Source organism: Panonychus citri, unplaced genomic scaffold (assembly GCF_014898815.1).
Source record: "Panonychus citri isolate SS breed McGregor unplaced genomic scaffold, ASM1489881v1 Contig00139, whole genome shotgun sequence".
Lineage (NCBI taxonomy): Eukaryota > Metazoa > Arthropoda > Arachnida > Trombidiformes > Tetranychidae > Panonychus > Panonychus citri.
In genome coordinates this window covers 50,577-67,978 of record NW_026515544.1, presented here as the reverse complement: position 1 = coordinate 67,978, position 17,402 = coordinate 50,577, and the positions used below count along the sequence as shown (strand labels likewise).

The 17,402-nt window shown below is 29.9% G+C and overlaps 2 protein-coding genes across 2 annotated transcripts; both read right to left on the bottom strand.

Moving 5' to 3' along the window:
* Positions 1-989: 989 nt before the first annotated feature.
* Positions 990-15,366, bottom strand: LOC128393932 (uncharacterized). Its single transcript, XM_053354161.1, has 2 exons — positions 14,924-15,366; positions 990-3,058 (listed from the first exon to the last, which is right to left on the bottom strand). The coding sequence occupies exon 2, from the start codon at positions 2,928-2,930 to the stop codon at positions 1,143-1,145; it is 1,788 nt and encodes a 595-aa protein (XP_053210136.1). The 5' UTR covers positions 2,931-3,058; positions 14,924-15,366; the 3' UTR covers positions 990-1,142.
* Positions 15,367-16,104: 738 nt separating this feature from the next.
* Positions 16,105-17,379, bottom strand: LOC128394393 (uncharacterized). The gene has a single exon (XM_053354713.1). It carries the CDS (start codon positions 17,377-17,379, stop codon positions 16,105-16,107), a length of 1,275 nt encoding a protein of 424 aa, XP_053210688.1.
* Between the last annotated feature and the right edge of the window lie 23 nt (positions 17,380-17,402).

Below are 17,402 nucleotides of genomic sequence, written 5' to 3'. Positions count from 1 at the left end.
ATTTACATTAAATAATGATTAATCAGAAACATTAAATAACAATCAAATCAACCTTTTATTATATTGTTGATTCCTCTTTAAGGATCATTAACTTGATTAGTGTAATGATTATAAGGTAAATGAAGATGATGTTTCTCATTTCATCATTAATGTTAACCATCATTATCATCATGGTGATGATTGTTTTTCCATGGATTATTTATCTCCACCAAATTATGTATGATTAAAATTAATTTAATCCTAATCAGTGAGGAGATAAATCAACGATGATGATCAATGAACAATGATCAAGTCAATGAAGATGAGGATAAAGACACTTAACCCATCGGAGATTTGATTATCTCGATGCTCAATGAGTGTGAATTTCACCAAATGAACAAAGAGAAAAAAAAATCATCATGAAACTTCATTTATGTTATTCTGTTAACGGAAAACACTTTAGATGATAAATAGACGAAGAAAAAAAAATGATGAAGATTAAGATTAAAGTTCTGGGAACTTGTTCATCTTAACCTTTTTCTTGCTATTCTTTGATCGTTTCATGAAGAAAAGAAAAACTTTTTCATGGTGAAAATTTCCCAACCTGAATTTCCTTCAATTCTCAATGGAATTTTCTTTAATCTCATCATCTACCTATTCATTGCATATCCCTTGAGTTATCATCATGATCATCATCATCATGGTGAAATGAATAACAATTAAGATTCCCAATTGAACTTTTCCCCCCCTCATCGTTATCAAATCCATTATTGTATCTATTGGTTAATATGATTACAGCTATTAATTTGATCACTAATTAGTTTTCACCACTTATTATCGTCTATTAATCATTCTCAGCTATTCTTATCCATAATTATTGTACAAATTAATTGTTAAGCTAATTAATCCATCATAATTTGCAAAAAAAACTTCCCTGTTAACTAACCATAAATATATTATCAAATTTTCAGCCTTTCATATTAATAATATTACACAATTTTGTGTTACAATTAAAAACTTTTAATTAATCATTACGATTGGAATCGTTTCCTTTGATAATACATTTTAATGATACAATTTAAATTGATTAACTTGAAACATAATTACCAATAGAATAATAATTCTGTTATTGTTTTAAATTTGATTCTAATTTTGTTCAAAAATCAAACATAAGTTTCGTTAATTGAGTGCATTGAATTGGTATCGATATTGTTATTATTGTTATTATTTGTATTGTCAGTGGTTAGGTTTAAATTGTTATTATTAATATTAATTGTATTATTGTTTACATTGGTGATAGCAACTGAATTAAGATTCATATTGTTATTTAATCTTGCCTGACAGGTATTGGTGTTGGTCAGTCTATCTGATTGAGCCATTTTTGAGCAATGAAAAACTTGACCCAATTTTTTGCGAAACTTTTTACCAAATATACAATAGATGACGAAATTGATTGATGAATTGAGGCAAACAAGTAGATTACTGAAAATTACCGCCAATTCGTATCCTGGGGCATTAAAAAACTCCATACAATTGACAACGAAAGCGGGTGCATTACAGGCTATAAAAATGGACACTAAAAGTACCAACATAGAGGCGATGTTTAGTTCCGTTTCCTCTTGGTTTGTCAGGGTGGCTCGATTTCGTGAGGCTCTACGAATGGCTTTGTATATCTCGGTGTTAAGAGCGGTTAACAGGGAGAGTGGGATAATGTAGAGAAGAGCGAGATTAAGACAGATATAATATAACCAATAATAGAGACGATTTTGTCGAAGTGCAGTTTTACGAACTGATTGACTGCCCTCAGGGGTTGTGAAAACTTCTATTTCTAAGAATCGAGGAATATTGTACAGAAAAGCTCCAACTGAGAGAAAAATTACCGCCCAAATGGCTCGATTTCGATTGGAAAATGTTCGTATACGAAAAGGGTGACACACGGCAAAGTATCTTTCAGCGGTGATCAAACATGTTGTCCATATTGATCCTGTTTGGGCAATCAAAGCCATTGGATAAACGATGGTCACATAATAGGGAAGTGGATCATCGGGTACTTCGGTGTATTGATTGGGTGCAGGGTGAATTGGGAAATATTGATCTGGGTTTTCACTTGAAACTGAGAGTGATGATATTGTTGGATAATATTGATGTTGATGCTGATGATTCTCACCAGATAAAGATGACGATGCAAGATTATCTGGATGATAATAATCACTCAAAGAATCAATTATCGATAACGGTAATGGTGATGATGCTACTGAATTAGAGTCAATTAAACCATTTGGTAACCAAGATGTTGGTCTAATTAGATTTAAAATTGATCTGTTGGCTATCGTTGAGGTGGATAAATTAAAATGAGAGTCAATGATTGCTCCAAAAGTATTAGGATAATCATAAGAACCATTGAGATTTATATCACCATTGTTACTTTTAATTGAGTTAACTGAATCATCAACAATCAATGGATGATTATCATCATTTTTGAAAAAACTTTTCGATTCAACAAGGTATCGAGATGATGAAGAGGAAGACAAAGGTGTAGAAGATGATAAAGGTAATAACGATGAGGTATAAAAAGATGATGATGATGATGATGAAGGCGATGTTTTAATCATATGTACAGATGAAGAATCTGATACTGTTTCCGGTGGGCCACTCACTGGAAAAGATAACGAATCGATTGATGGGAACACCATGGATGGAAGATAATCACTTGGATTCTGTTTGGTGTTTGTCACCAATGCTGGTATTCCGAGCATGAGAAGAGCGTTAATCAATACTCCATTGTCGTAGATTGCGAGTACAGTCAAATAAACGTTGATGGGTTGACGTCTCATCTCATTGAAAGCATTCAAGATGAAAAGTGTCACTGTATTAGCCGATATACCAAACAGGCACATTGATGTTAATAAAACACCATAAAAATAAAATTCAACCCAAGGTTCAACTCTCATGATGACTTATACCCCTTGACTTACTGCTGATTAGTTTAATTGTTGATTGAATTGAATATTTATTCCATTATATTAACATTTCATCCATTTCACAATCACAGGGTTTACTTTAATCCGATTGGAAAATGCTGAAAATATTAGATGAAAAAAAAAGTAATTATATTATATTAATTTGCCATCAACGAATAAAAAATCGCGCATCTTCAATATCGTAATCCCATAGATCTAAAGATTCTGAGCTTCTTTACCTGTCTACGGCTTAATTCAATTTAAATTGATTGCATCCGTTTGAATTCATCAAATCACATCATGATCATCCTATTGATTCTCGTTTGTATTCATATAAAGGAAGACAACAAAGAAAAAGGAAGATGAAAAAGATGAAAATTCTGTATACATATTACCATGGAAATGATTTTTTCGTACAAAATACAAAGCAGATTATCATAGTACATGTATACGAACTGAGATGGAAAAATATGATGAAACTTCAAGAACAAGATGGTAACATGAGCAAGAAGCTAATTCAGAGAAATTGATGAAAGTTTCTGAACCATGAGTTTTCAGGGAATTTGTTAAATCTCAATATGAGTTATGAGAAAAGGGGTTCGAGCTGATGATGGGAAAGAAAACTTTTTTTTTCCTCTCAATCGACTTAACCTTTACAATGAACAGTTTTACTCTCTTACATGATATTCATTTTACAAGTATCATGAAACTATTTGAGGTTCTAATTTATTAAATATCATCATCATTATAGTCAAAATCTCATTTGAATGATGATTCAATTTAAAGTCATCATCTTATTAGGCTTGTAAAACTCATAAAAATGTAAAATTCATGAAACAAAGACTTTGTAACTACCATGAAAATGATGATTACTCAGTAATTTCAATTTGATAGTCTGAGAATCACAAGCATCTTAGTTGACAAGATCTCAAGAAAACCTTAACGAGCTCAAATGATTCTTAGTTAGAGTTCAGTTCTTACATCATGAAAATCTCATAAAACTTAATTTATCTCTCCCTCTCTTTCTTGAAAACAGATTCTCATCTCAGGGAATTTGTTTCCTGGTTAAATTGTGATTGAATTCATATTTCAATTAAGATAATAATAGAATCTCATCCTTGTAACCTTTGTTATCACATTCATCTAATCACAATTTACCTGAAATGTTCAATCTTAATTTATAAACTATCATCTAATATAATTATCTAATCATCATCATCTCCAGGTAGAAACCATGTTATCGCTTCCAGTAATTTGTAGTAGTTAATCACAATTAAATGTTAATATTACATTTATAAAGCTAATTGAGTTGATACAAAATAATTAATGAACTAGCAAAAAGCAAATTAGATTAATAATTATCACTAATCAAGTATATTAATACATTTTGAACAATAAATTGGTCAATAATTAAATAAGTAATTATATATATATACTATTAGACTAATCAGTTGACTAATTAACTTATAACAACATTATCATACTCTTGATAATATTAAACTAACTGGGAAGGATGAAATGAAAGTGGATTGATAAAGTTAATCCAAGTAAAAATTTATCAGTTAATCAACTGACAATTCAACTAATAATGTTTCTGCCCTGAGGCAATTCAGGTTATTACATATTAATATTATCTTGTTATTATTATTATTATCATTTTGTAGCATTTGAGGAGTAAAAAAAGTAATAATATTTTGCCTTAAGATGTTGACTCTAAGGTTGACTGATAATCTTTATTGTACTTTTAATTGTTGTGAACAATTAAAGGCCAATTTAGGAAAGATACAATTTATATCCGCTCTAATCATTTGATTGTTCGTGATTGCTCAATCAATTCTGACTTTTGCTTGAAAATTTCAATTATTCATTTGATTCAAGTTGAAAATGATTAATTTGTAATGATTGTTTCAACTGTAATTGTTTCATGCTAAACATCATGAATCAAACCATTCATGATTATATTAGTTCATTGAATATTAATGAACTTTTTAGTTGATTTTTTTTATGTATTTACATTTTATGTACTTGTAATCTTCATGAAGTAATGATATTGTGTAATTCCTGGTTCATTGTAATGAAGATTATAATTAAAGTATTGACATTTTTTTTGTTTGAATATTGAATATCAAAATTAAATGACAAATATAAAATTAGCTGATAAGTTATTAAGCTGAAATTTTGTTTACCTTTAGTTGAATGAAACTTTCTCATGTTACTATTAGATGTTTATTCATAGTATATTGTTTACTCATGATAAAACTTCAGGATCTTATTAATGGTTAACAATTGTAATTATGTACTGTTAACGAAAAGTTAATTGAAATATGAGAACTACAGGAAAATTGTGAATCATAATAATCAGATGAACAATCCACATGCAATGATGCAGAATATAAATTGAACTAAGAGTGAAGCGAAAAACTGAAAAGTTCAGTAAATATGAATATTTATACTTCAATAAATAATAGTAAATGTTCAATAAGAAAATTGAATTCATCCCCTGACCCTCTCTCAGAGATTAAACATAATGATGTAAACAATAAGAAAAGCCTATGCCCTGAATAATTCTGAAAGACTATTATTATCCTCATGAATTGGAACAAATTTTTTTTGTCTTTCCATCCATTCAATGTTTCGTTTGAGTGTTAATGCATATTAATTGTAAGAAAACTGAGTAATTGTCTCATCAATTACGGTTATATATATACATAAAGTGTTTGAACAAATTGTTATCCAAGTAAAAACCCCATGATTATATTCATGTATCTCAGGGTAATCCTGATAAGAATGCTTTCAATAAGCAGTCAACAATCAACTAATAACAACAATTGATAATATTCATGCTTGTTAGTTAAAGGTAATGTCAAAAAGTTATTTTCACACTTGGAAAAAGTTAAGATTATTATCATTATTTGTATGATTACTTAGTTGATCATTATTGTTATCATTCAGTCTCATGTTTGATATTGTTGTTTATATTATTTTCATGCTCATCTTCAGAACTCATGGAAATAACCAGGGTGGAGAGTGGAAGTAGCTAATAGAAGAATCCTTTGCAATTCTATTATTTTTTATTCTTCGTTTTTGTTTTGTTTATCTGAATACTAAAAGAGAGAAAGAGCAAAAAAAATGTCAACAATATAATCTGAATGATGAATTCGGTGTACTTTTCTTGTTGTTATTGTTTCTTTCATGATACTACTCGGAGTAAATATCACCCTGAATCTATTTACTCTCTCATGAACATTCAAAAATAACAACAATGTTCCACTTTTGTTTCCAAAGTTTTTCCTCTTTCACCAAGTAACGATTATCTCTCGGATTCTGTAACAAGATTTCATTTCATCATCATGGTGAAAATAATGATGAGAAATGTCCTCGTGTCTTTAAATAAAAGATAAGTCAAAGGTTAACATATGAATAAAATTTATGTTCTTCAACTTACCTAATAGCTGAGATAGAATTCACCATGATAAAAAAAGAAGCTCATGATCCCATGGCAATTATTTAGTATGATACTAGTTGGAAATAAAGTTAAACTGGGAGATGAAGTGTTGAAAACACTGATAGTTGATTATGGTGACAATTCATGGGATCATTTATCATGAGTGAAAGAAAATGGGTAATGATCATGGTGATAAAATGAGTTATTAAAATATCATCTAATGTTAATAACAATGTTAACTCGATAGCACTCACTTAGTTTTCTTGATAGGCAATCAATTTACTAAATTATGACAATTATTGTTGACGATAAAATTGTTGTCTAAGCAAATTGCAACACCCAAATTTCATCACTCATACAATAATTGTAGTGATAAAAAGTTAACCTGATAAAGTTAATGGTGCTTTTATCCTTAACTCAATCAATTCCTGGTTAAGGAAATGAATTATCAATAAATGAGTTGAAACATTGTGTTTAAATTGATGTGTCACCTCGCGATTATCATGAAATGTCACAGACAATTGATGAGTTTCATAATTTGCTTTCTCTTTCATCATGATAACCTAAATTTCCTGTTTAAATGTTTGAATTGGCTGAATTTTAGAAAGGAAAAAAGCTCATTTATAATAAAAGAAAAATTCTTTGACAATTTGGTTTTTCGTTATTCTTTTTCCTTCCATCACCTCGAATAGATGTGAACTAACTGTCCAAGGGTGACAATGACCCAATGGTCAATGGTTTAAGTTATGGTCAAGTTATTTTTAATATGGTGACAAAAATTTTCCTCACTTCATTTATCTTAAAAAGTTTTTTCAGTCAACTTTTCTCACAACATTGAAAAGTTCATTCTCATTGAATTCTCACTATCATGGTGGTGATAAGATCTAAATTGTTTGTTTTTCCTCGAGTCAATTAAGGAAAAGTTTCAACAAGATAAACAATCTTTTTTAGATTAATCGCCATTGATTAGTAACAATCAATTGATTCAGTTGATACAAAAGCAAGAGAAATTGCTAAAAAGACTCAAAATCTAACACATGATGGATTTCATGATAAAACGATAAGTCATGAAATGAGAAGGTTCAAAAATCGCTGATTTATTTTCAGATTTTCTGGTCATTATCATCTAATTGCAATGATTTGAATCCAGAAAAAAAAGTATTAGAAAAAGTTTCAACAACAATTAGCCATTCATTTGATGTTGATTCAATTTAATTCAACAATTAGATTGAGTTAACATGATTAAAGTATTTGATTTGAGGTAGCAAATTAAATCTATTAATCTGAATAACTTTTTAAAGGCTACAGCTAAATTGTTATCACAATTTAACATAGACATCAAGAGTAACATGATTAGATTAACATGTCAATCAAATTAGAAACAGAAAGTTGCAATTAGTTTGATTAAGGTCAAGATTGTCAAGTTTTTAAAACTGTCACAATTTATACTTGAAAAGTTAAAGTTGATCAGAGTTAATCAACTGATAATAATCATCAAGATAAATTGTCACAATGAACAACAGTTAATCTGACAATTTGTTTGACTTTTTTTTCACCAATTTTTCAATAATCTCATTTTGATTGTGTTGTCATTGTAACTGTTAATTAAGTTGATTCAGTTGTATTTTTTATTACCCAATCAACAACAATGTGAACAGAAATGATAATCTATCAAATTATCATCATCATCTTATAATAAATAAAATTGGTTGACAACAAATTGTAGGTAACAATCAATCAAATAATTTCAATTATCATTATTGTTCAAATCAAATACAATTTATAACATAAATCATTGGATAAAGTTAATTCAGCTTGACAGTATTATCATTATTTTCAATTTACATGATTAGTTTAATCCAATTATTATCCAAAAGGGATGTTTACTTTTTTTTTCATTCATTTTCACATATCATGTTTCAGGAATACATTTTTCATCAGATTACCATTGATGATTATCTGTATTCATGGTAATTTGAACGGTAATTTATTGAATGGTTAACGATGAATATAATTTTCCCAATCAATTGTTGTTATCAATTGAATTTCAATAATGATCATGATAGTTATCAAGTTGACTTTGATTGAAAAGTATTGAGATGAAGTGATGAAAAGTTTGCAACACATCAATTGATTGTAATCAGAATCAATATAAATACGAGACAATATTATTTATGTGAATATCAATTGGATTGAACTTTTTTGTTCTCAGGGGGGAAGAAAAAAAAATGAAGAATTTCATCAACTTTTCTTATATTATAAAGAATAGAAAAAAAAAACTGAGAATTCTGTAAGTTTATCTCATGTTGCTTCTGAAAGGATGTCTTGTATTTACCGAGTTATTATTATCTAAATCTGACACTGAGATGAAATTTCTCATATTTGTTAGATAATAAAATGCTAGGTTAAGGTTTTATTTTCACTGTGAACAAAAAATAACTTTAAAAAGATAATGTTATCATGTTGTATACTGAGAATCACCTAATGGAATACCTAAGGTCTCAATAGAAAAATTCTTAGCATTTGGTTACTTCTATCGGAAGATATTAGTACATGAGAATAGATGTAAAGAGAAACTTGTAAGTTGGAAGATTCGAAATGATTTATTGTCATTGTTCTAAGTATATGAACAAACAAGAGAAAAAGGAAACAAAAGAAAACAGATTATTTGAAAAATTCGGTGAAAAATATCATGGGAATCATTGAGGGATAATTGTTATTCTAGTAATATCGCTAATACATATTAGATGTACTACTCATCCTCTTTTTGTTTGTATGTTTTTCTGTGTCTCTGTTAATAGTTTTCTCAAATCATCATGATGATCAATCTTTAATGATGAACAGATTTGTGATCAAAACCAAAAGAGTGAGACTTGAAAACTACATGGGAATTCAATGGTGACTCTATTTTTCATATATATTAATAATAATAACCATCTTTCTCTGAGTGTCTCTTCATATCATCTTCTTTACCTTCATTCTATGATGATGATGTATCATCATATTCAGTTGACATGATGATGATTCCCTTTTATACTTGAATGTACATTGAATAATCAATCAATTTTATCATCACAATATTGTCAATCTATAAACTGGTCATCAACCAGAATCAAAGTAAACATAATCTGTCCATGGATTGAGTTGTGAGTGTGAAAATAAAAGTTTATCTTATTGTTATCAACATTTATTGTTTGGTCAGTTGATATTAAATTGTTGCTAATAAAGGAGGATGGTCGCCGAATTTTAGTTTTGAGTTAAGAGTTGAAACTTTTTATTTTATCGACAACTTTTCATGCCCTAACAGAAAATTAAATTTGTTTTGGTAAAAAATATCCAAAGTGCTCCAGCCACAACTGTATTTAAATAAATGGACGGCGATTAGTCCCAAGTGTCGAGAATGATCTGAAACTTATTTTTGAGGCTATCCTAGTATGGGTTAATATCGTGGATCGAGCACTTTTTTCATTTGATCAACAGTTTTACCGGAATGAGAAAGTGGCCTTTGATCTTCAAGGGCTAATATCTCCGAAACTAAAATACTTAGAGATGTCTAAATACGTCAAATCACCGTCATTTAACCAAGGCTATCAGAAGCGCTAGTTTTTTGGCCTGAAAATACAGTCACTTTTGCTATAAATAGTTTGACAATATTTGATGAAATAATATTTCATTCGAGCAAGCATAAAACATTTGGGTGTTTATAACTTGAGTGTAGTATAACTTTTAATTAACTTTAGTCTCAGCTAGCACATCACTTTTTAAGGCCAAAAAACTAGCGCTTCTGATAGCCTTGTGGCCGGAGCACTTTGGATATTTTTTTACCAAAACAAATTTAATTTTCTGTTAGGGCATGAAAAGTTGTCGATAAAATAAAAATTTCATGATCTAAAAACTTATCGTTGCTGAGAAAAAGCGACCTAAAGTTTTAACTTCGAACTCGATTTTCTCGAAAACTACTGATCAGATCAGAAAAAAATAAATATATTTGGACTTCATATTTGTGGCCCTACAAATACAAAAAGTTTCAACTCTTAACTCAAAACTAAAATTCGGCGACCATCCTCCTTTATTAGGATAAAAACCATTACAATCAACAAATTTCTCGAGAAAAGTTCAACCTTTTCCATGTAGAGAAACCGAGATAATTAATAAATGGATTAAAATTGACTATTGAGTCAAGGGAATACCATTTACACCATATACAGATTATCGTCAGAACTTTTTTGAAATTTCAGTCTCCATATTTGCTATCATGTAATATCTATTAGCATCCAGCCTAGAGTTACATGAACTTTTATTCAATCATTTTTGCTGCCATATTTATGATAAAGTGTAACAAAATTATTGATTATTAGTTTAATGATCTGTCTTTGTATTGTTTCTGTTACCATGATGATGACCATGAGTTTCATGTCACGATAATAGATTTAATATTTAATAGTTGGAATGTTCTAGAATCTTCTGAAGGTGATCATGATCAGAGTATCATGATCACCTTCGTTATATTGTTATACATTGTATTATTTTATTAAGTCCCACTTCCCTCTTCCCTTAGTCAACATTAAAGTTCTTGTTATATTTATAATTGTGAGTATATAAGTTAATATTATTCAATTCTTAAGGTGAATCCGAAACTATCGTTTCAATTGGCGACCCAGGCAGGATGTTCGTGTGATTTGTGTGCCGCAATTTCGAAGATTCGAGGATTCGAATTTTATTCTTTGCTTAAATCAATACAATAAAGTTGGTACAATAAATAATAAAAGTGAAACTGGTAAGTTTCAAGGAGATTTTCATCTTTATTGTGACATAAGGATATACCTCAAGACAGCTTCTAGAGCAAGTCGAGGTGTTGAAATTTGTCACAATTTCTAGAATTATTTAAGGTTATAACTGATGATATAAATATGATACCTTAAACAGCTTCAAAAGCAAGTTAGTGATATATATTTATCAATAGAATTTATTAAGGTTATTTAATATAAAAGGTTGTTGTTTGAGATAGAAAATTTAATAGTTGGACAATCGAATGCGAGAGATGTCTATTCTTCACAATAACCTTCCTCTGAGCCAAATCTGAATATTTATCGACTGAGTGGTGATAATAATCAAGACATTTTCGATTGGCTCGAAAATTTCAATTCAAACTACTGCTGTTGGATGGGATGATGACCTTCGATTGAAGAGATTCCGTTATTTATCACCGGAACTATTAAACTTTGGTACATTTCTTATGTAAAAATAAAATTATTGATTATAATGTAATGAAAGAAATGCTACTCAGAGATATGGTTAATCCATTACGTACAATTGATGGAAAGTAAATTGTACCAAGGGAAACAAAAGGAAAATCAATCGATTTTATCATTTATATTGGACCAAATTAAACTTTGTAAACGAATTAATGTTCAGATGGATGAGAGAAAAGTTATAAGGTTGATCGTCAGAGGAATCAAGCCTGAAATTTCTCAGTATTTTGCCCAATTCGAAATTAATTCAGTACATGATCTTTTACAAAGAGCCCAGCGAGCTGAGGCTACTCTTCGACGAGCTAGTGATAATGTTTATCAAAGCTCGTAACTCCATCGTTGGTCTGGTGATGGAGATCAATCAAATCGAAGCTAATATTGATAGATTAGCTTCTCAACTCAATTAATTAGTTTTATTGATTACTAGAAATTTGGTTAAAACGTAGGAGATGGTACCTTGTGGACTGGTTGTTGTGTCAACAGTCGCCTCCTCCTTATCCAACTCATTGCGCTATTGGTGGCAAGGGAGATGGTTCTTTTAAATTACGTATTGATCCATGGAATTTTACATACCTTGTTCTAGTTTTAATAAAATTAATTATGAGATAATCAAGTTAATGGAGATCTTATTGCAATTTCTCATTCTAACTTGGATTAATGTTGATGAAAATTTTGAAAGAATTTGTTATTTGAAAGAATTATTTGTAAATTAACATTATTAATGTTAATGTTACTATATTATATGTTATTTAATTGTTATTAATTGTATTAGCTGTTTTCTGCTTCTAACAGTAATCAAAAGATGACTTCTGAGGTGTTGAAGGATAAAAATGATAACTTCGTAAAGGTGGTAGGGATTGCCATCGATCAAATATTAACGCTGAAGAAAACATTGAAACGACCTGCTCCAAAATCAGTCAAGGAAAAGATTGAAGGTAAAATCAAAGGTAACCAGTTACTCATGAAATATGCTTATTTTCGTTGTTCGGGAATTGAAGACGAAATCAACGGTAAATTTGATCAACAAGCGAAAATTTTGGAAAAAGCTCGTGCATGTTTGTTAGAATTTGCTGCTTTATTTAATGTAATTAAATTTGATGTACCTGAAGATGTTTTGGAGTTCATAATTTCCGAACACAATCAGATTTATTGTGGTTCTAAATATGTAAAAGTTAATATAAAGTATGAATAATTCGTTATGGTGTTTTTATCGCATTCGATGTGCTTACTTAATGCAAAAACTGTGCTTATTGATTTATCGATTATTGTTACGAAAGAGAGACCTTTCGTCTGGAGGACGGGGGTAATGTAACAAAATTATTGATTATTAGTTTAATGATCTGTCTTTGTATTGTTTCTGTTACCATGATGATGACCATGAGTTTCATGTCACGATAATAGATTTAATATTTAATAGTTGGAATGTTCTAGAATCTTCTGAAGGTGATCATGATCAGAGTATCATGATCACCTTCGTTATATTGTTATACATTGTATTATTTTATTAAGTCCCACTTCCCTCTTCCCTTAGTCAACATTAAAGTTCTTGTTATATTTATAATTGTGAGTATATAAGTTAATATTATTCAATTCTTAAGGTGAATCCGAAACTATCGTTTCAAAGTAATCAATTGATGCTAAAGTGATGCAAAATATTATATTGCTGAATTTATCCTAGATGAACTTATCATGATAATAAGATTTAAACTGTTACAATTTAGGGAACGATAAAGGAATTGCTACAATTTATATCTAACAAGGGAAAATAACATTATTTTGATATTTTTTTTTTCTGTTTTCTCTAAATTTTCAATTCAATGTTTATTTATCTCTCATGAAAATATCAGTTGAAATTGGTTTTCATGGGGCAAAATATATGAGCCTTAACACCAGAATCTGCACTAATGCAATTGATAGATGATCAGAAATTCAAGTAACAAAATCTAATTTCGTAAAAGAAACGAAACGATAAAAAAGAACACAGAACAAATAAAATAATAAGAGGATAGAATGTGAAGAAAAAATATTAGATAACATGAATATTTTCATGAGACTTTGTTCATTTGTCTTTACCGTTATTCACAAGTAAGGACAGTGACAAATATTATCAGGTAAAAGACTTTAATATGAAATTATTATTATCACTTGACATTCTTGAGAACAGAATTTACTTTTTCAAGAACTTGATGAGAAATAAAAATCTCTATAAATATTGAAACCACCCTGCTACAGAAATCTTTTCATGAGGTTCACTTGAGCTACCTGAGCAATTTGATTACCTGTTAATGCTGAGGAAAATGCTGACTTGGGATTGACTTTGAAAACTTTGAAATTCATAGTCTCCCCTGTTTTCCTCATGTCATACATAAGATTCAAGGATTCTGAACAACGTGTTCTGAATAATATTTCATTATGATCAAAACTCTGCAAGGTGAAAATAAAGCTCAGTTATCAGCAGTATTTTCTGTTCATTGATTAACTTTCTATTGAATATTAATCATCAGCATTTAGTTAATTATTTGCAACATAAATCTACACGTGTAGCCATTAAAATCTGTCAAAATGTTTCCAATCTAATGAATATTATCATAATGAATCAACTGTTATTATTTTCTGCCTTTGTTGGAATCACCATGATGCATGATGATGATAATATCTTTTACTTTGTTGTTGAATTGCCTCTTCAATAATCCCTTTTTTTTCAAGAGTCGGTTTCATGTGAGGAGGAAAAAAGATTCAAGTTATAATTAATATTACTTTAATCATGGAAATAATAATAATCTGGTGAATATTTTCATAGAGTTCTGCTCAGTATGTTCAGAATTTTTCTAATTACAAATACGTTGTTCCAAGGTTTCTTCATGTTCCTTTATATTAATATATCTTTTCGCCTTATTACAATATATTCCCCCACTCTCTTTCTGATCGCTGTCAAAATCAATAGGAACTTTATATCGTTCGCCCAGGGAGTTTTTTCCGCACCTCCAGACACCCTAATTATCTTGATAACTACATGGATATTCAGGGAAATAGAGGGATAGAATTTCTTGTTACTGATATTCATTAAATTCTGTATAATTCACTCATGTTAATTATATAAGTCGAAGAGTAATTTCATTAATTAATCACTTTCATCTATCGATGAGTAAAAAAATATTTTATTGATCGATAATTAAGTTGATCGTAATTAATAATGAAATTGATTATATTCACTGATGACATTAATGATAACTGTTCATCACAAAAGTTTGATTAAAAATTAATTATCATTGAAAATCAATAGTTACCTTAACTTTTATTGATTGTAAATTGTTTCTAAATTAAATGATGTCAATGAATAACAATGAAGCTCACAATTAAAAGTTGGTCACACAATTAACCAATTAAATGAGCACAAATATCTATTGATTGTATCCAAACGTGAGTAACAATGACGCAGAAACAATTAATCAAATCAATTTGATTGTTTATTATTGAAAACATTGAACAATTCAACTTTGATTATCGGTGACATTGTAATGGATTTAACTTATTTTTTTATTGATTGTTGAACATTTTCATTGAGTTAATGGTGAAAATTGACTGATTTAAAGTCAGTAGTTAGATTAACTGAATTGTAATTGTAACGATTTTTTTTCTCACAAATTAATCATTTAAAAAGTGATAACAGAAAAAACTTTGTTCACTCTAAGTATAAATTGTCATCTTTAACGGTTTAGTGTTGAGTTGAATTCATGATAAAATTCAATAATCAACTGAGAATATAATGTTCATGATGATATTATTTCTCCAGGGTGATTCATTCACCCCTGAAAATAGCATCGACTCAGAATAAGCTCGAAAAAAGTTCCATATCACCGACATATTCATTATTCTTATGACAATAAGTAACATCATTAACCTTTTTTTGGTCCTTCGGTTTACCTCATCATCATTACATGAAATTCAAGTTCTAAATCAATTTCGTTGATTCATTTTACAAATTGGTTAATCAATCTAACAAATTGTCCACTTTATCTTGACAATTGGTCGCTAGATAATTAATTTATTATCTAGTGGATTAGATTTGATCTAACTTGTTAACAGTTCAAATCTCTTCAATATGATAACAGTGATACCCAAAGAAACTTGATTAAAGTTAAACTCATAGGAAATCGTGAGGATGAAAAGGATGAGCATTGAAAGTTTTATCTTTCGATGGATCTGGTATCAGCTGAGCAAAAGACTGGTGAGCAATAAGTCAACTGAGCAAATGACACCTGCGCAAAAATCAATTGAGCAAAATTGAGGGCGCTTCGATCACAATCAAATTAACATGGAAAAACTCATAGGGATACTATAGTAGTTTAATTACAGAGATGAAAATGGTATTTTATTATAATTCATGGTAAATTAGGATATAAAAGTATCTTCTGCGCACAAGTATGAACAACGCGCATCCTTTTTTTCCGCTTCAGAAACTTTGGCCTTAATCGACAATTGAAATTCGATTAGAATCTGATAATTTTGTGTAGTATTTTATCTTATCAATGAATTCGAACGGAGTCAAATGGCCTAAAGAATACTCTGCGGTCAAGTTTTGAATTCGACGATTTATGTCCAGAGTTTTCCGCTCAGTAACGTTAATTGTTGCACCGAACGAGGCCATAAGAAGATTAGTTTCAAAACTGTTTTGGTGTTGAATTATTTTCTCAATGAATATCCAAAGATTCGCGTGATTCCTTCCCATACTCTTATTTAAAGCAAAATGCCAACCTTCAACGTGATTGTTTGTCCGTGGGTCACGATCGTTGTAATGGTTCCAGGTCGAAACAGGAAATCTCGAGTCATCGAGTAAATATGTAGATTTGAAGTAATGAATGAAATCATCAAGATTATCTAGTTGAGGGGACTCAGAGACAATCCAATCAAAAGTGTCATGAATATCGACAATATTTAGAAAGGGTAAGGCCGAAATTCGCCTGATGGTCTTATAAACTTCTGAGTTTTGTTCATTGTACAAATCTCTCAGTTGATGCTTAACCACATTCCTCCAGATATTTTGGCCAAAATGAAATAGACACGATTTAAGTGTACAGGCGGGAAAACATGTTTTGATTGCTTTCATTGAGGCCATTTCGAAATCAGTTGTGAAAAAATCAGGGTTCCAGGTCAGATTAATAGCAGCACACAAATCCTGTACCAATCTTATAAGACGAAGGTAGGTGTTGTAATTAGCTGACGGGATCAAGGCATAAACCGTTGGAATCATTACTCCGTTCACCATCACATGAAAAGTGTATAACGAATGGAAAAGTTTTGGTACACTTTTAAAAGTTCCATCAGCATACACATGATCAGATGAGCTGAGATAATTTAGGAATTTGTCTGTTGCAAATATAAGTATTTTTTCTGAATCACCATCACTAATTCGAAAAAAAGTTTCATTGTCGAAGTTGTTTCTCAATTTATCAGGAATTGTGATTTCTGCACGGTTAGCAGGTAAAGGTGGGTATCGAGAGGAACGAGCGCGCGATAAAGTTTTTTTTAAGCTTCGAAAAGTTTTTAGAGAAGCACCAACAATATCACCTTGATGAGTTTGCATTATATCATTTGAACTTTTTTGGTAACAACTTTTTAGATTAGGAAAGTTTTCGAGTTTAACGTAATCTTTTCCTTTGTTTCGTTGTTCGATTTGGATGATTTTATCGAGTTGTTGTCCATGATTATGGGCTGAAGAGTTTTTAATAGTTCCGAGCTCCATGGTTAATTTACCTGGACAGTTTT